This window comes from Haemaphysalis longicornis, unplaced genomic scaffold (assembly GCF_048455015.1).
Source record: "Haemaphysalis longicornis isolate Haplotype H1 unplaced genomic scaffold, Haemaphysalis longicornis Haplotype H1 scaffold_12, whole genome shotgun sequence".
Lineage (NCBI taxonomy): Eukaryota > Metazoa > Arthropoda > Arachnida > Ixodida > Ixodidae > Haemaphysalis > Haemaphysalis longicornis.
The window spans coordinates 8,371,080-8,396,008 of record NW_027526225.1 but is presented as its reverse complement, the minus strand read 5'-3'; the positions used below and the strand labels follow the sequence as shown (position 1 = coordinate 8,396,008).

The following is a 24,929-nucleotide window of genomic DNA, read 5'->3' as shown; positions in this document are numbered from 1 at the left end:
GTACAAAAGACACCATAAAACTGTTAGTCTAAAGAAAGTTGTCAAATTTATCAGCCTTTCATTTCTAAGCATAGAAAGGAATGAGAAGGTTCTTAGGCCTGATGTCGTTACCGTAGACGACAATTTTTTTGCAGATTCCAGACAGCACAACCGTGAATAAAAAGAATACCACAGAAAAAAAGGGGTTGGTAGCATAACTATGGGACATTTCCATGGCAGCAGCCGCGTTTTACAGTGTAAAATGTACCTTTGCTAAGTTGCGTACTGTATCGATATGGAAAACTTAGGACAACACCAAGAGATTACGAGTTGCTTTTGACGTCTTTGGGTAACTACATTTTCTTGGGCAATGTTACAATAAAATTTCACTCTCAGCGAGACAACGCACAATGGCTTAGTGATTTGTCACAACTGCCCAAACAGGCCACAACAAACACCGCGAAAGTTACTCATCAATCCAGGAGGAAAATAAACTGTGAAACCCGGTTGGAATGCGAGTTCAGAAACCAGTCCGGACAAACTAAATGAAATCAAAATTTCCATTGGAGCCTTTCTACGCACTGCCCGGGCTAGGGAGGCACACAGTGGTGTGGATCCTCAGATAAATTTATATTTAATTTTTTACTGTTCACGGGTTCAAAAGCAGGATCAAAAATTGCTGTCCTGTGCTACGAGTGGTCAACAGAAAAAGAGCAGGCAGCCCTCAATGACATCAATCTTGCTAAACATGTTCTACAAATAAACTAACGTATGCAATAATAAAATGGCCAAATACTGAAGTGGACGTGCTTTCGCAAAAATTTGCCAGGCCATGTAGCAAGTACTTCGCTTCCCCAGAATTAGTTTTAACATTCCTGGTCTGTTCTTGAGTGGGCATTACTCCTGATTTTTTATGTCAGATAACTCCCTAGACAACCACATTAAATTTTGAATTTTGCATGATTCAACAGTTAGGGAGGAAATAAAACGCCGATAAATAGTGAATTTTGGAAAAAAAATTGTGCTGAGGGACAACAGCTGGATTTACGGCGAATAGCCGCCAAGGACATGGGATACCATTTTTGAAGTGCTGCTTTTATGGCACTATAGTATGGTAGCACCTTCTCGATTTGTAGGCTGCTCGTTATGACTAGTAACCAAAGCAAATCCTCTGTTGGACTTCCATGCCAAGTAGCCATTGAAGATGGAGGGAAATTATGACAGTGATAGGATACGCCAAACGCTGCAAAGCTGGCCAAATGCAGAAAAGCACCATCGCAAGTAATGTTTCAGCTTCCAAACACAGCGTTGCTGCTGAGGTAATTTTTAATGCGTAAGCATTCTTTCGTGACTTTTGCTAGAAATCTCTCCTGCAAAATGACTCCTGCCAGAAACAATGTAACCAATTTTATCGCAAGCTTCAAACAAATAATGGAGATATTAAAGAAAACATATGAACCAGTGGCGACGGCCCAGCAACATTCTGGCGATTTCTCTACGACATCGCAGAATCTTGTTTCTGTGATTAGTAATTGCCAGCCCTTTCACACACGGGCACTTTGACGGATTTGTCGACGTGACTTCCTGTCGATGCACACACTTCTGGTCAGAACCAAGCGCATAACAGCTTTTCTGCAAAAACTGGAACACAGACCAAACATTGGGGACATTATTCTAATCAGTAAATCGGGCTATGTTTGTAACCCTCATCAGTGCCTCTTTAGCAAATAAGAGTGCCCACTGTTCCACCTGGAGGTGAAGCAAAGTAGATGACAGGACAAACTAAGAGTACGGCATGGCACCTTTAGAAGGACCTCACTGTGGGCAGACTTATCTACCAAGATGAACGTTTCAGATTGCTGGATGACAACAGGCGGCAAAGGAAAGCACTAAAGGGGCAGCAGCTGGGTTCCAAATTCATCTTTGTTTTTACTCCATCATTGTACATAGGAGAGACTGACATACAGAGGCTTTGTGAACCCCCAAATCTTGGGCTGCCACTCTGCTAATTGCAAAGACAGCCTGTGCTCATTATGAAAGGACACCTGTAAATACGGCACAAAGAGAAAAAAATGAACATAATGAAAAAGAAGGTAAATAATATAAGCGATGAGCTTACTTCAGCTGCAGTATACGAACCTTGACACCAAAATAAAAGCTGCCTGACAGCTTCAAAAGCATTCCATTTGAAATGCGGTGCTTCTCGAGTTTTCGTCTCGAAGTTTGGGCGCATTTATGTTCCAGCACCTGTAGAGATTATAACAGCAGCAGAGTCAGTTCTTAGTGCCAGTCGCTCACAAAAAGCCTAAAAATCCAGAGACACATTCGTAAATTTGTTTCATCGAAGCTCTCATTCAGAACGCCTTCATCCTGCAAGAGACCTGAGAATTCTGTTCTCCTTATTACGTGGCCAGACTCACAACGTCGTAGACTTGCATCTACCTCTGTCAACAATACAGCACTTCGGAACACCAGCACACAGTCTATACGATAAAAATCTTCTGTGTGACCTCTCTTTTTAACGACGTACCCTATATCCTCCGTTACATTTCTTTTAAGTAGCCTCAGTCCCATTTTTCTTTTTCTTTTTTGGGACGTCATTTCTTTAGTAGGTAACAAAGTTCATTGAGAATTCAACAGATGCTGTTTGCTGTTTCACAAATATACATACATGCTGTGTATAGCAACATCCTTGATCATCAACAATGAAGCGTGCATGACTTGTACCGTGTCCTAGAAAACGGGCCAGGCATTCTCATTAACTCTTTTGTTACCGCGGGAAAATTGACCGATTTTTATAGGCCCCAAAAAAACATTTTGTTCTCTTCTAAAAAAAATTGTTTAGGGACTAATTACAAAGACACAAAATGCAGACGATTTAACACCCTTTTGAATAACACCAGTTTTTAAAACGTTTTCACACATCATAGTTGCCAAAAAAAATGTCAAAATCAAAATTTTTGCCAAGTTGTCGAAGAAAATGATAAAAACAGAGTTGCGTATAACAAACCACCAATAGTACAAAAATTTTGAATAAACATTTCGCAGGGAAACGTTTAAAAAACACGCCCTAGAAAAAATGTTGACTCGCACAGAACCGTTTGTCAGATATAAGAAAAAACGTTTGCGCACGTGGTGCCCATGCCATGCAGTGAAGCCCAACCTCCATTTCAAAATGCGCAATTTTGGGTAATTTCCTGGAAGAAATCTGATGTTTTGACATTATCAGAGGCACCACTTTGTCCCCACACGACGTAAAAACATCTTGTCAATGACTGACTTTACATTTACGGCCAGCACAGTATTCGGGACGAGCACGCGATGTGGAAAGGCATGCATGGAGTTGAAAAGGAAACTCAATGGTTGATGCTTGTTGACATTCACTGTGAGTTATCGCTCAGAACGTAAACTTGCGGTTTATTACCATCTTCTGACTCGCTATTGTAGCCTTGTTTGCAGGAATGAGGTGCGATGAGCTAGAATCGTGCCCTGAAAACTTTGGCAGAGTAGCTGTTGCGCGATAAAAAAGATCAGCACAACAAGCCTCCTCCATTGCAGCGCCACCTAACATTTTTGAAATGAAACAGTACAAAACTTGTTGGAGACTCCGTCCGAATAGACAGTTCAACTAAGAAACAACACTAGGCCCCCGGAGATGCCCTCGTATGGAAGTGAAACTGGCAGGCGAACAGCTGGTGGTGTGCAAGGCCGGTTTGAAGCGCTCTCCTCGTGGGAACTGATATCTGGCAACTTGGTGTTATCTTCTGACTTGCATCGGAAGTTATCATCGCAGAAATCGGGTTAGGGTGGGGTGAAATTAGGAGCGGCATGCTTTTTTTTTCAAGGATCAGTAACGGATGCTCAAGGTGCCATGCCAGGTAGGCTTGAATGAAGCTGGGTAACTGCAAAGTAGCGCCAAATATGAATTTTGCGATGCAGAAACGAAACTGAAACTGTTGTAAACTGTTTGCGAATGGTGCTGTGGTAAGTAAAACTTACAACACAACTTAGAACAACGTGCGCAAAGGCAATAAAACTCTAAAATCATAAAGTAACTTTGCAAATGGGCACTGCTTGATATTTTCTGCCGATTTCAGGGATTAATACTGTCGTGCAGACCTGGCGATTGAAGATCATCTTCTGATTCACCATTCATGCCCTGATTACAAAAACCAAACGCTGATGCAGAGTAATTACGAGTGGCATGCATTCTTCCCTCGTAGCAGTGACACGCAATGACCACGCCCCTTTTTCACACCCAGGTGACGCAAACGCGCGTGAAAAATCACGTTTTTGTTGCAAAAATGAAAACAAAACTGATTTTGAAAGGGCATTTTCTGAGGTAACTCCAAATCGCTTTACTTGTTCCAGAAACGCCTGGAACGCTATGAAAAGGGGCTTCCAAGGTATCGTCCGAACTGAACGGTTTTGAATAGGTGCGGTAGCGAAAGAGTTAACTTCGAGTCTGCGGAGCTCATTAATATTAAACCCTAAATGAAAAAAAGCAAAATTTGAAAAGAAGAATACAACTAATAGTACCAATACCTGAAAAATGCAGTTTGATAATTTCAACAGACTTAACTTCAACAAGTCACTCCTTCCTCCTAATCATGACATCCATTAAATTATAGAAACACGTGGCCATCGCTGATACCCGACGATGTCTTCCGTGCCCGGCATTTAACGTTTTTGGTTGTGAGGATTGACGCACTTGGTCACGTTTAACGGGAAGCTCTTGGAGCAGTCTGTCGCCACCAAAGTGACACCAGAAAGGCGGTTGAATCACACAATGGCCGAAAACACAAACACGAACACCACATCACTTCCCGAGCCCCCCTTTCGGCTTATTGCCGTCAGGTGCCCGCCTGAAAACCTCATTCTCGAGAAACCCAAAATCATCCGTCGAAGAGGATGCAACGGCACCGGATGGTTGCTGGTTGCTTGGTTTTTCAGAGCCCTTTTTGCCCGGTGGTGGCTCGTCGTCGTCCTTGTACTTGTCCCCCCCATCGTCGTCAACGTCGTCGTAGTCGTCGTCGTCTTCTTCGTCCACCAAGCTCATGTCACTGTTGTCGCTGTCCGCTTCCGCCACGCCCGTCGTCTCAATGCACTCCCGAGCTGCCGAGATGACAGCCGCGGCAAAGGCCGGGTCACGGCGTATCCGAGCGCATATCAGGGCAACGTCCAGCTCCACCGCCTCGCGATGCTTCCTGGATTCCTTGTGCCGGAGCTCGTTAAGGACGAGTCCGCCGCAGACGTCGCAGTAGCGGGACTGCGGCTCCGGTGGCATGACGGTTTGTGGCCCCAGCAGGACGAAGTCCGAAACAGTCCGGCCGATGAACGGGTACGGGCACTGGCCTTCCGCATCAGTGACGCGGACTTTTCTTTGGGAGCTCCATTTTTTATCGCTAACGTAGGACCGTGGTGGACCATCCGGCTCGTAGCAAGTCCAGGTGGACACGCAGCGTTTCCTGCCAAACGACGTCTGCGCCTGGGGCTGACCCTGCACCAATTTTGGCTGCATCGGCATCTGCCCCTGCGGGATGCCCGGCTTCTGCCCCTGCGGGATGCCCGGCTTCTGCCCCTGTGGGGTGCCCGGCTTCTGCCCCTGTAGGGCGCCCGGCTTCTGTACCATCGCCTGCCCCTTCTTCGGCCTCCGGCCTCTTTTCAACTGCTGCCGTGGTTGCTGCGACATGCCGTTGACATGTTGCTGTTGTTGTTGTTGCTGAGGCCACTGTGGCGCTCCCGGCGGCGGCGGCGGCGGCATCGGCGGCGGACCTGGCATTGGAAAGCGGGCTAGCTGCTGCATATGCTGCATCATTGTCGCTACGGGCCCGGTGAGACTCATCTGCTGGCAGAAGGCGTTGAACTGCGCCTGCTGTGCCTGCAAGGCTTGATTCATGAACGCCTGGAAGTTGTTCGCAAGTCCCGGGCCGAAGTTGTTCGCAGGTCCCGGGCCGAAGTTGTTTGCTGGTACCGGGCCGAAGTTGTTCGCTGGTCCAGGGCCGAAGTTGTTTGCAGGTCCCGGGCTGCAAAACGCATTCGGTTGTTGCTGCTGTTGTTGTTGCTGCCGCTGTTGCTGCTGAAGCTGCACATGCTGCTGCATGAGCTGCATATAATCCGTGTCTGAGTCACAGCGTTGCCGCTTCCGCGGTTGCTCTGGCGTCCCAGATGTACCGGCGCTGTCGTCCATGCCTAAGGCAAAGCTTTTCGGTGAGCTCGAACACAAGCAGCGCTGCCTATCTTAGCGCGATTCGCGGAGTTAACGGTGTGATTGCTCCTGCTTACTCTTACGGAACGGAGCTTCCGTCGAACGAGTGCTTTCACAGCCAGGCGCGAGAAGAAAAACGCGTACGTTGAAGAGCGCTCAAGGCGGCAAGAAGTTTTGATGAGTGTAAATGCACGAAGCAACCGGAAAGACGCTTCAAGCCGTCCGGACTCAACTCACGCTGCGGAGTCTGTGGCAGCGACGGATAAAACCAGCAGAGGAAAATAGCGCAGCAGACGACCTGCCGGTGACGTCCGCAGCACAGATCGCATGCGCCGAACGCGTAGCCGCTCAAACGCTGGACGTTTGTCCACAGTCTACTCTCCCTATGTGTTCTCCTTTGTGTGCAGTCGGCGCACGGGACGACGCCGGTGATGGCTGGCCGCGCCAAGGGAGAAAACGGATCGAAGCTTGCCGGGTTTCTGCGTCATATGGGCTTGGAAACACGCACGGATCGTCTCTGCCCGGACTGCGGATACTTTACACGATCGATACAGGCGTGAAAATGGCGAAAAAAACAGTTTAATGCGTCGGCCGATCTGTTAAAACTATTTTAGTGCTCGCGTAGCTGTCACTCCATTGGCGCAAACATAATCGCCCGCATAGAAAAACAAAACGTCTTGTGGCTTGCGGATAGTCTTGGCTTGTGACAGGAATGTAGCCGTTGCTCAGTTTTCGAGCAGAAATTGTTAAAACATTTGATAATACGTTTTATGCACCCTTTCTGCGAGTCACTGTACTGGTGACGCGGTAGTGGCGGTAGCTTACGAAAATTACCCTCAGTCTACAAACACGGCCGACCATTCGCGGCTAGCGAAACGCAGCGAAACGGCGAAACCAGCGAAACTCTAGCCTTCTAGCGGACTCTACCAAACCCAACGCTTTTACCGAAGCAGACGTAGAAGACTTCTTCAGACCATACGTCTCTTTTATTTGACGTTTTGAACTGCTTAGAACTGCTCCAAAGCTCCGTATGTTATGTTCCCATAATATTACCGTGGTGAGAAGAGTTTTGGACTGTCGGAATGCTCAGGCAGCGATTTTGGTGGGCGACGTGAAAAAAACGTAACTCAATGGTACAGTAAGCAGGTAGTTTAGCGGCAACGACAAGCAAAAAAAAAAAAAAAGAACAGCAGAAGAAGTTGACTACTAGGATACTCCCAACATGCGAAATTTGTGCGCAGAGCTAGCGAACAGCAGACCGTGACTGCGCATACCTGCTGGGTAAATTGCCAAATGATCGCCACATCACTGAACGCATGAGCGCGTCGCCGCGGTGGACTCTCGGTTATCTCAAAGCGCGTCGCCGCCGGAGAAAATGTACCGCGCCGTCTCGGCATACAGCCCTCCCCCTCACACTTTCGCCATATATTCTTTCCTCCTCCCCTTTCCTGCTCGTTCCATCTCTTCTGTCATCAGTGTCCTCTTCGTTCGCTCGCGCCCAGTCGCTCGCGGCTGGCCAGCCAGAGGCAGACCACAAGGCACCCAGCTTGGGTGTCCCGGACAGTTTGATCAAACTATAAATGACTATACAGTAATGATAAAAATGGTTGTCACAGATCATGAAGTGCTCAAAGCCACTTGGTAACCGATACTTCACAGTCGAAAGGATGTGAAACATTTGGAGTGCTCTGGGAGCTTCTGGCCCACTCAGAATGGTCAGTGGTGATATTAACTTGGTGATGACGCCAACAAATATGGGCAGGAAAGTACAGATTCCCTGAGAATGTGCAGTCGATGATGCACATGGAATTGAATACTGCTAGTGGAAAGCTGGATAGAATATAGGAGCAGAGGCGTCAATGCTTTTGGTGTCTGAAGAACGGCTCACACTCCTTGCGATTCTACTGGAATAAAAGTGCATCTCAGGTGTTCGCTTATCCGATTTCAGACCAGCAGGCTTGAAGGTATTGACAAGAATACCACAGCTGATGGGCGATTGGCCTGTGTACCGGAAGGCGCTTGTTGTTCCAAGATGTGGCGTAGTAAGGACACGATGGGGCCAAGTATCAATTTGTGAGGACTGTCGTATGTGAAAACAGATTCTGTGTTGTGCACACTTCCTACTTGACTGGCTAATTGGCAATGCGCGCAAAGCCTTTGATCTCCATCGCCCTCTCCCCTCAACGTCGAGGGAAGAGAGTGGTGGAGACGTCGCCGCGACTCCCCCACCCTAAAACCAGAGTTCCAAATAAAGTGGTCTCTCTCTCTCTCTCTCTCTCTCTCTCTCTCTCTCTCTCTCTCTCTCTCTCTCTCTCTCTCTCTCTCTCTCTCTCTCTCTCTCTCTCTCTCTCTCTCTCTCTCTCTCTCTCTCTCTCTCTTTGACGTGTCCCATCGGCACTTTGGTTGGCCAAATCCCGCGATTTTCTTTGAGTGACTGCCCAAACCAAGAAGTGCCAGAACGCACACGCGCCTTATTGTGGCAATTATCTACCCGGCTGCCCCAACGGCATCGCTCCCAGCATTTCAAGCTAATGCTGACGTCCACAGAAGGAAGCCAGGAGATGTAAAACTGAGAGAGGGGATAGGAAAGCAGGCGGTATGGCTTCAACCAAACAAGAAACAAAAAAAAAAAAAAATCTTTTGCGACAAGAGAATAAATGTAGCGAGATACTCATACGTGCCAGAGTATCGCAATATATTTGATACACCGTAAATGTATTTCACTACTGAAATACAAGTACATTTTTCGAATAGATTTCGACACTGAAACATAGATACTCAAAAGTATCTCTGAGGTACTATCGCGATATCCTAGTATCGCGATACTGCCTAGCCCTGCTAACTGAGTCTGTAATGGAATCTTATGAGCATATTGGTAGATGCGAGTTTGAGCCAGTATGCTTAAGGAGCTGTACCAAATGGATAATCAAATCAACTTGGATAAGAAATTTGTGTCTCTATTGAAGCAGTTGCTCACAACTGTCGGTTCGGAAACAATAGTTCGGATGAAAACCGGGTTAAAAGTCGGACAACTAGTAGCACAGCACGTCCCGAGGAATTAAAAATGCTGGCCATAGACCATGCATTGTGGCGGCTGTTGGTAAGCTCATGGGTGGGCAGCACCTTGAATCAAATTGCATCTGACCTAACATTTTGGAGGTTTTTGACTTTGAAAAGTGATAACTTGTACGTGTCTTGGTTGTAAAGGTTGCTGTCAATAGCCCTGCATTTAGGCCACTTGCAGTCAAGTTGGCCTTTGCTGCTAAGTTGAAAACATACTTTGAATAGGTGCAGTATATAGTGGCCATGAAAGCTCGTTCCAGAATCTTTGTAAGCTACAACCCAACCCAGCAGGGCACTGGGTGCGACAGGCTTTCTGGAAAAGTATCCACTTAATTAAGATGGGTGGCGTTAATCTTGGTTACTAAATTAATGCTGAATGCTTCTGTTGCATTCAGCACACGGACCGAGTCTTCAAGTGTACTTCAGTTGACATGCAAACTTTGACAAAATAGCGTCGCCCTGTCATCTTCTTTCTTATTTACACGGCTATTCAAAGGTGTTTAAAACCAGCACCAACTTCCCCAAATGTCAATTCTCCTAACTGCTTCCAGTTTTTTTGTGACTGTCGAGCCCAAAATGGTGTACAGGCAGCTTTTACAAGAGAAATTATAACAAGAATTAATTGTTACAAGTGAATTTGTCCACAATGTAGCTTTCTGGCAGCTTTTACAAACACAGGGGTGGCTCTTCAATTTTGAAAAGCTGCCCTTAATGTGCATACCAGGAGGCAACTTTTAACAGGGTAAAAAAATTCGCCGCGCTTTATGAGCCCGTTTTGTCGTTGCTTTTTGTGGCACCCATAAATGAATGTCTGCTGGATTTATAATTAAAACCTCGGTTCCAAAACAAGATTTTAAAACATTAAATCTGCAAAACTAAGCACACAGAAAAGAGGAATGTAGTTTTAAAGTGTGAGTGCACCACCTAAAACTGCCGTGATGTCACAGCACTGCATTTTAAGCATCTTGGGTGGAAGGAAACAGCCCGCAAGAAAGACAAATGCTGCTTCTGTACTCGAAACAAGGACATGAAAATAGAAAGACGATGAGAATAGCTAAAAACAAGCATAGTAGCCTGCACTTTAAGCACATGAAGTATCACTCCATCTGAAAAAAAGTTACCATCCTTTCCTAAAGAAAGTTGAGAGAAGCACTAAAGCTATAGGTGCGTCCAAGCTTCGCTGAAAGTATGATCGCCAAACCTACAAAGACCCAAATCACAGAAGAGCGAACCCATGTGACGATTTTTTGTGCACTAAGTAAACACATCTACGAATTATCGGAATGTATACTAATACATGCTTTATGATACGAAAGTATGCTATTGTACTCCTTCTTTATGACTGATGCATGTCTTATCTAGAACTGTTCCTTTTTTTTTTTTTCGAATCAAACCACTGTGAAATGCTGCTTCTCACATGTGTACCTTACAACGTACCTAGCTGTTGTGTCAGCAGTCTGGAAACAACACGATATAGTATCTATAAAAGGCCGAAAATGACGCACAGTAATTCAGCACAAAATGCAGGTGCATCTTCCCCAATCGCTGTGGTTAACCAGTTGCAGACCCACCTGCCATATTGTCTTAATGGCTGCTCAAGATGACAGCAGGTGTAACACTGAGTCAAATCCACTGTACTAGTCTCCAAGAACCACTGTTGAGTGTGATGAAGTTTTTCTTAAGGGGAAACGTGGCTGTTAAAACTTCCTTTAATTTTTAAGTAAACTATGTGAAACAATTGCGAGTCTTGCTGCTTTTTATCACTGACTTCAAGTTTGCCATTATTTTTTAGTCGGACAATTAGTTGTCAAGATTATTACAGATAATTAGTCATTTTTGGAGGAACAATGGACAAAACAGTGCTAGTCACATAACTTTAATCTTTATACTTGCCAATACTATGAACCCTGGTGAATGCAATAAGAGAATCAGTTGTTTGGTGCACCGCTTGGAACTAATTTTACAGCTCATTAAACTTTGGTGGCACCAGTAGCAAGGAACCATTCTAAGTGCCCATTTCAAACACCAAAGTCTAATGAGCTGTAAAATTTGTTCCAAGCGGTGCATCAAAAAACCAATCCTCTTACTGCATTCAACAGGGTTCATAGTATTGGAAAATAAGAAGATTACAGTTTTATGACCAACACTGTTTTGTCCACTGTTCCTCCAAAAATAGCTAATTATCTCTAATCATCTTGGTAACTAGTTGACTTACTCAAAAAATAATTGCATATTTGAAATCAGTGGGAAAAAAGCAGCAAGACTGACACCTTTCTCAAAGTTTACTTGAAAATTAAAAGAAGTTGTTTTAAGACCAGTGTCCCCCCTTAAAGACAAAAAACAAGTTTTAAAGACAGCTTTGTGCCGATAACAATGATACAAATTTTGCCACAAATGTCACACAGATAATCTAGATATTAGGGAAAACAGATGAACCAGTCACCCCTCCCCAGCCACTTTCTGGTGATTTCTTTATGACATCACAGAATCTTGCTTGTGCGATTGGTGGCCACCGGCATCGGCCACCACCAGTAAACATGACAGAGCGATCATAGTGGGGCCTGCAGTTCCATTTCATCGAATCACTTGAATGCTAACCTACAGTTAACGCTCTGATAACTACATTTCTGGGCACAGCCCTTTGGCGGCCACTAGTTAGTGGTTAGTGGTTAAAAATGTACGTAGTTAGTTAGTTAGTTAGTGCCTAAAAATGTAGTCATGTCAAACCCAGGCGCAACCATTTTTTTGCAGCAAGCGGCTCAGTAACGTTACTGTCTTGCACAAAGTAACTTCACTTCTCCGCAAAGGGTAACTCAACAAATTCCTACCGTATAAGCTTAACGCATCATTGTTTTTCAATTTGTGGCCAAGTGTTAAGGGCTGTGTGGTCACGGTGGAATGGTAGGATGTGTGTGCGTGTACGGCAAAGAGGAGTGGTGTTTGTAGTGAGAGGCATGCTGGGAAGGGTGGGGAAGATGGTGCTGCAAAGTCAGCCACCCGTTGTCAAAGTACCAAAGTTGCAACATTTCTCACAGCCGTGGCAACCAGCGAAAAAACAACTAGAGTAACATGACGAAGTACAAGTGGCAGGCAGCCAAGTCAACCGAAAAAGACAATGCTCTTCTTGCCGTGTTTTCTGGGTTTGTATATGCGAGCAAAGGGGGGAGAGAAACAGGGTGGGACAGTGAGCACGCCATGGACTTCTTTGAAAAAATTCAAATTTCAGATTTTTGGTGACTACAGTGCTAAGTTGGGCGAGTTGGTTACTGACTAAGGAATTCATCGTACTAGCGAACATTAAGACAGGGACAAAGCTAAAGAGGAGGCGAAACACACGCTTGAACTTCAACTCAGTTTATGCCACAGAAACAGGGAAACACCAAAGAGTACATGATATTTGAAGGGGTTATCATAAAAACGCTAATTTCTGCCAGACACGCATCGTGTACAGGTTGCCCTCCCAAACCGACTGGAAAATTGTTGAAGCTTTCTTAGTTGATAGGCAGAGAAAGGGAAAGGTGCGTCAGTGCACCGTCCTTGGTGCTGTCCGCAAAGGAATTAAATTTTTTGGAGAGGGGAAGGTGGTTGCGCATGGGCGATGGATGAGAACTGTTACCACGTCTTGGTTTAATTTATGCCATGTGATATGAGCCGGCGCTGTATGGTGGCCTGTGATATGAGCGATACTGTTTTGTTTGTTTTCACTGTGTTTTTACGATAACCCCTTCAAATATCATGTACTTCTTGGTGTTTCCCTCTTTCTGTGGCATAAACTGAGTTCAAGTTCTAGTGTGTGTTTAGTCTCTGGTATGACGAGTCCCTTAGATTTTGGGTGTTTCCCTCACCCAAGCTACATCTGGGCGATGAGGTACATGCACCACTGCTTACGTTTCTACGAGTCGATTGCACCCGCCGCGGTGGCTCCGTAGCTAAGGCGTTGTGTTGCTGAGCCTAAGGATGTGGGTTTGATTCCCACCCGCAGTGGCTGCTTTTAGGCTGGAGTTGAAGAGCAGAAACACCCCCCAAAAATCAATCGAGCTCATAAGATGATGGTGCAACACTTAAGAGAAAAGTAGCTCTCGCTGCACTGAAGGATCGTGCGCATTGAGGAAATGTTAACAACCTTGTAGTTCAACAAATTATTCTTGTTTGGAGGTGTGTAAACTATTCGAAACTTGGAATACTTAGCAAACAGTGTTTGTTATTCGATTCAACTCACAGCAATTAGAAATATTAAATAATCTCAATTTGCGACCAGTAGAGAACTATAAACATTACCTGTCATAGGACACGTAAACTTTCAAGCTGCAGCATACAGCTCGCCATGGTGGGTTGGCTTTCTTGCACGACACCAGAGCTGTGCAAAAAAGCAGATTTGCACAAAACAAGTGTATGTGAGCTCTGGTGTATGTTAGTTGAAGTGGAAGGCTTGCCATACTTGCGTAAAATTTATAAGCCGCAGTTTTCTGTCAATACAGTAGCGTGAGTGAGGAATCACAGATCGTTAAGGTTTCAATGACTGGACAGTGTGCAGCAAGCCTATATTCACACGCTGTATCCACAGCATGTTGAGGCACCAACATTTTTGTTCATGACAATGTATACCAAATTCTTTTTCCACTGCTTCGCTACCTTTTCTGAATCTTTTATTTTTAATTTTAAGTAAAGCTTATATCCAATGGTTACGGTTCTGCGTATTTTTCATATCTGGAAACAAAATAATTGGCGTAGCTTGCACTAGTGGTGTCAGGCTGAAGGAACAGCAGAGCTGGGGGTCCACCTAGCCTCTCCCCACACTGACAGCATATCTCAGGAGAGAGGGAGCTGCCGGACACCAACAGTGCAAAGCCATTTTGGACGGCACTGTAAAGCAAATACCATTGAAGTATGTACAGTGTTTTATTTAGCACTCGTCATCATCTTCCGACGGCACAGCCGCATAGAGCAAATCCTCTTGTAACATGTCCTCTCCACGGTAGACCTGTACTTCTTCATCACCTTGTCTGGGGGCCGTCTCCATGTGTGGCATGTGAAGGGATGGCTTGACAGATTCGTCGTCATCGTCTTTGCTACACGAGCCGGTTGCTACACGACGACGACGACGAAGGCGGAAGATCCTCGTGTGACATAAGCCCCCACGCGAGCCTGGATGACGCCGGGCGGTTTGCTGTCTATGCCGGACGGATTTGTGTCAGTGTAAACAGCTCTGCTATTAAACGCTGTTCGTTCGATAGCACAAGTCCTAGGAAAGCTAATGTCATGGTGTGTGACCGGGCCAGGGGCGGATCCAGGATTTTTCTAAGGGGGGAGTCAGCTTTTACCAGTGATGATGATGATGATGATAAAAGGAGGATGAGGATAGTAGTCTTTTTTTTTATTCACTGAAATATTTCAACCCCAAATACAAGAAATAGAAAAAAATATTCAACTAGACTTTTTCTACGACCTGAGGGGTCATCTCCTAGGGGGTACAAATTTCCAAATTGAGGGGGGGTCAGGACATCCGGACCCCCCCTCTGGATCCGCCAATGGACCGGGCGTTAGCATACAGTCACTACCAAAGTCACACGCTGTTCAAAATGTGATTTGTGCCTAAAGCTCATATGTCTCATCACTTGAATATGCATCTTCAAGTACATCAGTCAATGATAGGCACAACTTGCAAGACGCAAACACGACTCAGTGGTGCCACTGATGAACGGTGATTTGGAGCAATTTTTGTATCAGCAAATTATTAATTTTGGAGCAATTTGGAGCACCTAAATGCCAGTTTTGGAGCACCTTGGAGCAACTAAACATCAACTGCTAGATATGTCCAAAGCAACTCTCAACACTAAACATTGACCAGTATCGTCCAGTAATTGATGTAGAGGTCGCCATGGAATGGGCTTCAAGATGCTTTTCACTCGTGCGATCAAAAATGGACGGCACAGCTGAAGAATAATGGCCTTCTTGTCCTTACTAGGGAAGACTTTTTTAAGGAGTCACTGAAAACGCTCCATAGTTGGCAGGCCCGAACATGCATTAAAAATAGCTTTCACAGTCAGCTCACCCAATAGCCCCAGAATAGCCAAATAGCCAATAAAAAATTCCACCAACCACAAAAATGTAGCCATATTTGGCTATTTATAGCCCCAACCTGGCATCCCTGGGGCAATGGGATTTTTTTCCCACTTATTTCGAAACAGTCGCTAGAAGTCGCCAGAAGTTTGATGCAATTAAATCCCCTAAGTATCCACGCAATAGCAAAAAATGCCACAAAACATAATTTGCAAGGTATTTTGCTCCTTTCTGGTGCAAATAAAAGGCAAAAAGGCAAGCTGGAAATGCGCACGAGAAATGCCATGGAGGAAAGAAAAGGTTCCTCCATGGCATGAAGCAAATGACGCGCGGCGCGCGGCCTGGCGACTTGCGCCAATGGGGAGGCGCGCGCCTCATGGCCAGGCCTCTCAAGCTTGGACGTTCCCTGTCTTCCCTATACACCATTTTCCATAAGCAGCCGGGAAAGGAGGAAAATACTCTCAAACCAGTTCTCTCGGCGGCCGACCAGTGTTGCCTGTGCGCGCTGGGCTGTTAACATCACTCGGCGCGGTATGCTCCGCTGCGTATACAGGGGGTATTTCGCACCGCGTGCTTAGTTTTTGCGGAACTTTCAACTGTTTTAGCCAATGCTGCGATGCCGTTCAAGGCGCAAACGTCACTTGGTCAGCACTGCGCGGTGGTGGGTTATTGAACAACCAGAGAAAGCGAGAAACAGTCGCTGAAAGCACGCATGTGCACGACACTGCCTGGAGAAAATGCAGTGCGGTTGCGGCGTGTTTTTGCTGCATCGCTTCCCAACACACACCGAGTTGAGATATTGGTGGATGCCGCTGATAAATCGCAACGACTTTGTACCAACGACCAACTCCAGGGTTTGTTGGGTGCGACGGCAAGCAGGCGGAGCAAAATCCATTTATCACACGCAAAGCTGCGACAGGGAACGGAACCCCCTGAAATGTTAGAAGCAACTTTATCCTTTACCATACAGCATTGATTGATTGATTAATTGATTCATTATGGTGTTTAACGCCCGGACGCTTCTGGGTGATGAGGCGCGCCGTAGTGGAGGGCTCCGGGTTAATTTTGACCACCTGGGGATCTTTCACGAGCGCCGATACAATACAACATTACAATAACTTCTGGTTCCTTGTAGTCAATTTAAAATACCATATATTGTTTGGTCATTACAGCCGATTGGCATTAAACAATACCCTTTTCATCTCAGGGCCGTACCCAGAAATTTTTTTCGGGGGGGGGGGGGGGGGGGGGGGTATTGTTTTTTGTGCTGCCTGGAAAAGATTTCGGGAGGGGTTTGAACCCCCAAACCCCCTCTCTGGGTACGGCCCTGTTTCATCTAATCTAACCTTTAAAATCACGGCGTTTTGTTTACTTTTTTTTTTTTTTGAGGCCAACGCATTACACTGCCAAACGATATGAAAGGATAACTTTTTTCATCGCACACTGCTGGTCGATAGCAGGATAAGCAGGCAGCCAAATGTGGAAACGCAGCTCGAGATACGCGTGAACGCTGCATTTGGAAAATAGCTCAACCTGTTCACAACGCGGTCAAAGGACAAGCTTCTAATCCTTTTGCGTTGCCACGGAATCTAAAGTATTACAATTACAAAACAGTTACTGCTGGTCGCGTAAAGCATTCGCGGTGCAAGCAGCGGTTTCAGAAAGGTGGGCTCCGAGCGACAGGCCACATGCGCTGCGCAGAGTTAGGTAAATCATGATCACGATCATGATCAACCAATATTAACTCGCCCGAACGTCGACCCTTCTGCTCAACCTTCGAGTAGTAATTTTGTGCGGTCGTGTTATTTTTCCGCCCAGGTAATTTCGTTTCGTCAGTAACCGTCATAAGTCTAGTTAAGAAAGATTATATTGCATTGCAATGTCAACAGCGTAGCAATCGCCTCGTCGAAAGTCCATCGCGAGCACGGATCACCGTGACCCACATATGCTGTGCGCGCTCCGAATTCGACGTCCGCGCTTCCGTAAACATGACTAATCGGTGAACATAACAAGCACGGTGGCATTGAAAACACGTATTTACTCCCCGATATCGATTTCTATGTCAGTCGGTGCCATACCGGTACGTTTGCATCGCGGAACTGCGGAGCACCACCGGCACCACCACCACACTGCTACTGCTGCTCGCAACAGCCGGGGTCGGAATTCCCACTCTGGCAGCAAATTAGGACCTAAAATCCGCCCGCATATGATGAAAACAAAACAGAACACACACACACAAGCTCTGCAACCGCTAACTTAACGCCAAACCACTACGGTTCACTTGGTAATGCACGGGTACCGAGCAGACGCACGGAAAGAACGGAGCACTTAACAGCCCAGCGCGGAAGTTTCGGCGGTCGCTTCATAGACGGCGCTAGCGTCCGGTCAGAAAAAGCAAATGGCGGCGCCCATCTCTAGCAAGGAAAATGGTGTATAGGCGGCGTAAAAATCGACGCCCCACGTGACCAACCTAAAGCGCTGTTTTCGACCATCAAGCCCACCAGACGGCGCAGGCAAAATGTTACTTTTGGTATAGAATACAAAACATTCATTCCGTGACTCAAAGAGCCCACACAGTTCGCTTACAATGTGTTATTTAAAAATACTATTAACAAGTTCCGCATCAAACATCCGTTGAGCAAAAATGTACGCAACTTTTTACGAACAGCCGACTGGTGCACCACCTCGTTTCTGAATTCGCAACCACAAAGCCGCCAATTCAAATTGAAACCGCTGCAACGGCCGACCGTTTCAATGTGCGCGGAGCACCGGTTTCGTGACTGTTATTGCTGTTATGTGCTTTTGCGTCCATCAATTGTTGAGAGGACTGGCAAAACACGGGAATTGAGTGCTTGTGGAATGACAAATGTGGGAAATTCCGCATCGGAAGGCAGTTGTCGAGGCCAGAATATTCGATTCTTCCAACAGAAGGTGAGTGTTATGCACTCCGCTAGAAAGACGGTGCAAAGGAAACCGTTGTCGCCGTCAATACTTCATTTGTGCCCTTCGTTCGAAATCTTAGCGCAAGTGAACGAGTTGTTATGGCAAAAAAAAAATGTTGTCACGAAAGCGACGTACAATTGCAGCGATCGAAATGAAATGATGTCCTGGCCTCTGTAAACTTGCGGATGTCAATAAACGATTTGTTCTCACTTGCTGCTCACTGTGGTCTGTGCCAGTCGAGGCCATCTGGTCACCTGGCGTAACATCACTTCACTAGCGCTGCGCAAGTAAACACGCGACCAGCGTGCCAGCCAGGAGCCAGCAGGAGCAGCCACGGCCGGACTCGACGCCCCTTTCGCGCGCGGGAGGAGGAGAGTCGAGTCCGGCCGTGGAGCAGCGAGCCGGCGGCCGCCGTGCGAGGGCAGCCATGTTATTAAGGAGCTCAAGCGGCCTGTGCAAAAAGCATCCGCCATGTTTACAAAGCCGTGTTTACAGCGCCATCAAGCGGGCGTACTGGGTAGTTCACGACGCCGCCACTACGCTTTTTCTGGCACTACAGGCAAAGCTAGACTAGAGTTCCTGTATATAGCTCCCGCAGGGAGCTAAGAGTTGCGCGACCCTTTTCCACGCGCCGCCGTGATTGCGACACTCCGGTTATCCATGCCGCGCAGAGAAGCCCCCACTACGGCTGCGCCGCAGCCACCGACGCGCAACGTTTATAGAACCAAGGTCAGTTTTAAAACTCTCCGCCTCCGCCATACCAGCAATACGGCGCCAGAGCGACCCACAGCGCCAGGTGGCGTCGCCGTCGCAACCGGCTCCCTTCAGCCGCTGGGGAAGCACGAGCGAAAGCAGCGCGGGCCGCATCTGTACTGCCGTTGCGAGCTTAATCGCGAAATATGCCGATCAGCGTGTTTATAACCTTTTATTTACGCTTGTAAGTGGTAAATCTAGCCACATGTCACCGGAGCTACGGCGCTCAATCGGCGACAACCATTGCGCAGTAGCCGCTTGCATTTCAAAGGCCGCGCGGCTTTGTGGCTGCACTTCCGCGTTCGTTTAGAGCATCGTCTGCCATTTCACATTACATAATTTACGTTTCTTGTTGAGGCTCTAGGCAGGAAATGTGGCTGGTGCGTTATGCAGAGACATTAGTGAAGGCTGGCAAACATTGTCATCATTTCGTTAAAAAAGCTTATCGGTTGAATAAAAGAACCAGAAAGTGGGTATTTTTTTAGTTTCAAGGTAAGGAGGTATTTTCACGGGATATCCCTCTTGGCGAAAAGAATAGGCTGTCAAGTATCAGCTTCGCGTGGTGATGGGGCCGAGAAGGGAATCAAGACGAAGACGACGATCGCAGTGCGCCCGGCACAAACCGTATATCTGTGTCTCCGCTGCAGTGCCTAGTAGCTCTGTAAATAGTGCAAATACCGCTATTATAATCTCGTCTACTTCGTGCCGGTAAATGAGATTATAGTAACTGTATTTACGCTATTGACAGAGCTTCTAGGCACTGCAACGGAGACAGCAGCTGACCGAAATAGTTACTTCTTCCCCGATTGAAACACTTTTAAACGAAAAGAAGCTATCCCTCTATTTTCTGAAGAACAACAACAACAAAAAGCCAACATGACTTCTATTGTAATCTCTGCCAACATTCTTTCGCCAGCTCGCCAATTGAAAACGAACTCCTTCCATGTCTCTCAAAGACGGTTTACTGCTCGCTGCCAGCACGTCTAAATTTGCAGCACTTTCTTCGGCTGCACCGTTAGCGCTTGTTTTGGCTTTCTGTGAAGACGAGGTCTGTGCAAGAATTTGCATGTTTCGGCGTGGAAATTTCTTTCTATTTGCCGGCGGCTTGGATAGGTAAGGAAGCAGGTTTGGAAATATTTTCGGGACTGCTCCTTCCACGAGGCTCCACTTTCCTCACTCAGTTTCTACTTTTTCACTGTTAATGAAGTGGGTGTAGCTCGCTATGTCCTCAGGGTAAAAATTCACGCCACACGCGCGATGTGGCTGAGAGGTTTCGGGCGAGACACGCATTGGCACGGTACCATATATCTACACGAAGGCCGAAGTAACTTGAAGTGCGAGAAAAGCGCCTTTGGGTTTGGTTTCCCCTGTAGCCACCCGCGCAACCGGGGACACAACACGCCGGCATGGTGCTCACCTAACCATCTACAACTGGAGTGCGCACGCACGCACGCGCACGCAAGCACGCACGCGCGGAGACGCCAGCCGCACAACGGCAGGTGTATCCCTCAGAACGTGCTGACCTCAGCTGCCTCCTCAGCCACCCGGTGCCCCGCGCGGGAGCCGGGTGCGACTGCAGCGCCATCAATGCGGCTTGGTGCGGCGGCGCCGGGAAACACTTCGAAGTTTTACAACTGACCTTGGTTCTATAAACGTTGGGCGGCACCGCGCCCCGCCCAGGAATCCAGCGTAGCCGCCGTAAGGCGCCGCCGACCGAAGCGCCCCCACCGCGCGTCGGCCGCCGTCGGAAGCGTGGCGGCGAGGCTCCTTCACTCGCGACGGGCGGCTTTCCCGCAGCAATCCGGATAACAAAGATGGCGGTCGGTCGCGCAACTCTTAGCTCCCTGCGGGAGCTATATACAGGAACTCTAAGCTAGACCTTTGCTTCTCTAAAATCCTCCCTGTTCTGTGTCATGGCGGCGGTTTTGAAGTGCTCGAGACCATCTTCCTCCATGCTCGAGACAGCCCGGTCACCATGGAGGAATGCCGGTCACCATGGAGGAAGAATGCCGGTCACGGCCGGTTGGCTCCGTCCGAGGGGGTTTAGGCTCACCACGCTGGCAGGTGTTGCATGGACGCTTTCACTGGCGACGCGGATGATGTTTTATAGTGACGATTTCGCCCACATTATAAGCTCATTTACCACACAAGCAACTTCGTGTGTGCATTGAGCGGTATTTTAGAGAGCGCTTAAAAGTGGTCGCTCGAGCTCCCCACACCACTTCGCGGCCGAAGTTGCCGCCATGTTGCCGCGCCGCTCGCAGCGTGCGGGTGGGTACGCGGCAGCGGCAGCGCGCCTGTGGCGTGCGCGGCGCGTTTTCGCAAGCAGAAAACGCTCCACGAGGTTCATGCATTAGAGAGACTGGCCATTTTTCGCTGCCCGCTTCACTTGCGATGGTCCACTCCGGGAGCTTGCAGCCGAGCGCGTCATGCATGCCGCGAAACGGCGCTCCCGCTGGCTCTCGGGGCGGAGAGAGCCGGCAATAAACGCCACCTAAAACTACCTATTGTTCATAGCAGGAACCATTGGAAACTACAGCAGGAAGGAAAGTTTTGAACCGCGGTACGCCAGCGCTGCAGTTGCTAGACGAAAACACTGTATCGGCGGTACAGTGACGGCGCCAACCAAACCCACCGCGGCAAACACGATGACGGGTGCTAGGGAGTTCAAGTTATCAAGCTGAATTAGTTACGCATGTCTAGAGACCACTGTGAAGTAGTGTTTGTAACAGGCTGCACGCGATTGGCGCGACACAAATTTTGGCGCACTTGCTTGCAAAATCGTGGTTTTTTATCAGGATGGCGCAGGATACCTCAATTGGCGCATTTGGCGCAGGAGTGGCAGCACTGATGACTTATCTATTGTGAGAAGTCGCGCCTGCATCTCCGTGTACAGTGATGTGCGAACTCGTGACTGCCACTCCATGTGTGTGATACAACGCAGTCACATATTTCTGTGCCTCAGAACACTCGCGGTCATCACTACGTGCATCGAGTCACGTAGGCCAGACAGGTGTGAAGTGTATGTGTCCGTGTAGTGATGTGAGAACTCGTGCCTGCCACTCCATGTGCGCGTAATGCAATTGCGGTCTCATGTTCACGGATACTCGAACTGCTTCGCGCCATGCGAACGAGCCTCGAGTCACGTACGCCAAGGCCTCCCCCTTCTCCCCCCCTACCCTTTAAATTGAGCAGCTCCTGTGGCCGGGGGATCTCAATGGCTCCGATGAGAGAAGACGTGTAACTTGCTTCAACAAGTATTAAACGCTTTATCTAACCCTCAGCCATGGACCTGCTCACACTATAGACCTCAAGCTTTTGCGTCTCATCGCATTTTGATATCTTAGTTATCAGTAGGCACCATTTTCAGGATTGGCAGCCAATTTCAAAGTGTGTGTCTCAGGGATCACCGTTATCAATGCTCAAAAGAAATAAAATTTGCTCATACCTTTCACATCAACTCTGTGTGACCTCAATTGCGTGCGCTAAACAGCTTCGCTGGTCATCTACTCTTATAGAGCTAAATAGCTCATGAACTTTAGTAATCTTTTCTTATAATTTAACTTAACACTCGGATGTGTTGAGTCTTGACTGCCGTTTCTTTGTTTATTTGTTTATTGTAGCCAAGCTCTAGAAACTCTGCACAGACTAAAGCTATTCAAAAATATATTCTGTTCAATTCAGAATCATCTTTACTGTTCGTATTCGATTCACAGTTCCCAACGTAATATACACACACCCCAAGCTTATTATTTTCACTTAATCAATCCCACAGAGTTGAAATGAAGTCAAGAATCGGATGGAAGCCCGTCTGGTCGGAAAAACACATGGCAACAATGTCGGAGAAACACAAGGCAAAACTTATTCAGATCATAAAAGTTCATAAAAAAACTTGTAGATAAGCGTTACCTGCAGCATTCCCTGTGCAGACTGCGATCGAAGCTATGTAGGCGAGACGGGCAATTTTCAGCGAAGACTCAGGCAGAACAAGTACGATGTAAAAAAGAAAAACGTGCCATCTAACACTCTGGCTGAACGCGCAAGAGCAACTCACCATGAAATATGACTACGCCATTGAAAAATTATTGGAAAAAGAGAAATACTGTACTTTACAGCTTCGTCTTAAACTCCTGACAATCCAGACCCGGGAGCACATGCAATGACGGCAACTTCCCAAACGTGTACGCACGTTGCCTACATCACATTTTGAAACCAACATAACCGGACCGCTTTTTCCCCCTGATTTCATTGTGAACAAGCCTTTTGTACAGGAGTGGAAATGTCTTTGTTTTGTATAAACTTTCATGGTCGGAGTGAGTTATTAAAGTGAAGGCTTTCGTAGTGGAATTGACGGCATCCTGTCAAAAGCTAATGCATTTCCCTATTCACTGGTTGGTCGACCGAAAAGCCCCGATAAGATTCCTGGGCACACAGTGCGTGTGTGAAATGGGGCTTCCGTTGTGTGAAAGCAGTTGCCTGAAAATTGCGAAGAAGGAAAAGTTCTAGACAAGACAATACATGCACCGATCATGAAGAGGGAGTACAGTAGTATACATTTATCTCATAAACCACATATCGGTATACATTTAGATCAGTCGTAGATGCATTCACTTAGTGCGCGAAAAATCGCCACGTGGGTTTGTTCTTCCTTTGCAATTTGAGTCTGCAAAGGTTTAACGATCGACTGGACGCACTTTCAGTGAAGGCCGGATGCACTTTTAGCAAAGCCTGTTTTGAAGGAACTTTGACGCACTTTTGATGTCAGAAAGCTTTCGAGCTTCTCTCAACTTTCTTCAGGGAGGGATGGTAGGTGTTGAAAGTGTTGAAATGCCATTGCAAAGAGAAAAGAAACTTGGGAGTTGCCAGGAACAAAGTTGGTGCGAGTCGCAATAATAATGACGGTGGTGTGCTGGTCTGGCCTTGGAGCATGCGAGGCGGATCTCTAAGTGAGTGGTGTCGCCGACAACATTGACAAGGCCTCGAGGTGAAGCCACCGAAACCACGCAGAGAAGACTAGTGGCGAAATCATATCACGGAGTGTGTGAGAGACTATGTCTAACAGTTATGACTGAGCCTTGGGAAACTCCACACCAGATCCACATTTTGTGTTGAAAGCCTATTAAAAAGGAACGGCATCATCATCGTGTGCTGTAGGGTAGAGGTGGCAGTTGCAGCTGTGATATTGTTGATGTAGTCTACAAGGAATATCCATCCGTCAAGTCAGCCTTTGATTCATTGCTGCAAGAGCGATGAATCTCTCGGTCACTTGGTGCAAGGAATGTTTTCACATGGGGAAACTGGAGTTAAGATTTGAGACACACAGCATTTGAAATTAGAGAGAGGGAGAGAGCTCTTTATTAGATGAAAGCAGAGAGGTTTGCCGGCATGTTCCCGCCTACATGCTACTCTGCGGGGATGGGGAGAAGGGAGTAAAGGCCCTAAAAGAAGTAGGGCAGAAGAAAGGGGGAAACAGAAGAGATTAAAGAATAAGTGAACACGAAGCTTTGCGTGGTGACGTAAAAGTCCACATGATCTCACCGGTAAAGTTCTAAATTTTCTCTGCGACGCCGATTCCGTGTAAATAGTCAAATAAGGCAACCAACACTTTTCTCTGGGACGATTGAGAGGGCCAGGGTCCAAGGAGACCTTTCAAAGGTATAGATGCATTGTGAGCTCAGTTAGAGCACTTCCAACAGCAGTAAGTGACTTGTTTCAGTCTTTTAAAGGAGCACTGACACCAATTTTCGGCGTTAATATTATTGCACAGTTCGCTTCCTTCACTCAACAGAATACCCTGGCTGAAATATGAGCGACCTGCGACGCGAAGAACATAGTTCAATGGGGTCGCATTTATCGCGCCGACAGAGCAGCGCGCGGAGCGGCACTCAGCAAATGGACATCAGTGTGACATTACCCCGTGAAG

At 47.1% G+C, this 24,929-nt stretch overlaps 1 protein-coding gene and 1 long non-coding RNA gene across 3 annotated transcripts in view; both read right to left on the bottom strand.

Moving 5' to 3' along the window:
• LOC144161859 (uncharacterized) overlaps positions 1-24,929 on the bottom strand; it is a 202,382-nt gene that overhangs the window by 74,657 nt on the left and 102,796 nt on the right. The window lies entirely within an intron of this gene.
• On the bottom strand, positions 1,885-7,012 carry LOC144162381 (uncharacterized). Of its 2 annotated transcripts, XM_077692884.1 has the most exons (3): positions 4,525-7,012; positions 2,119-2,226; positions 1,885-2,024 (listed from the first exon to the last, which is right to left on the bottom strand). In XM_077692884.1, exon 1 carries the CDS (start codon positions 6,167-6,169, stop codon positions 4,799-4,801), a length of 1,371 nt encoding a protein of 456 aa, XP_077549010.1. In that variant the 5' UTR covers positions 6,170-7,012; the 3' UTR covers positions 1,885-2,024; positions 2,119-2,226; positions 4,525-4,798. The 2 variants fall into 2 exon arrangements, with proteins under 2 accessions (XP_077549010.1, XP_077549009.1); XM_077692883.1 differs by having other exon boundaries at positions 2,119-7,012.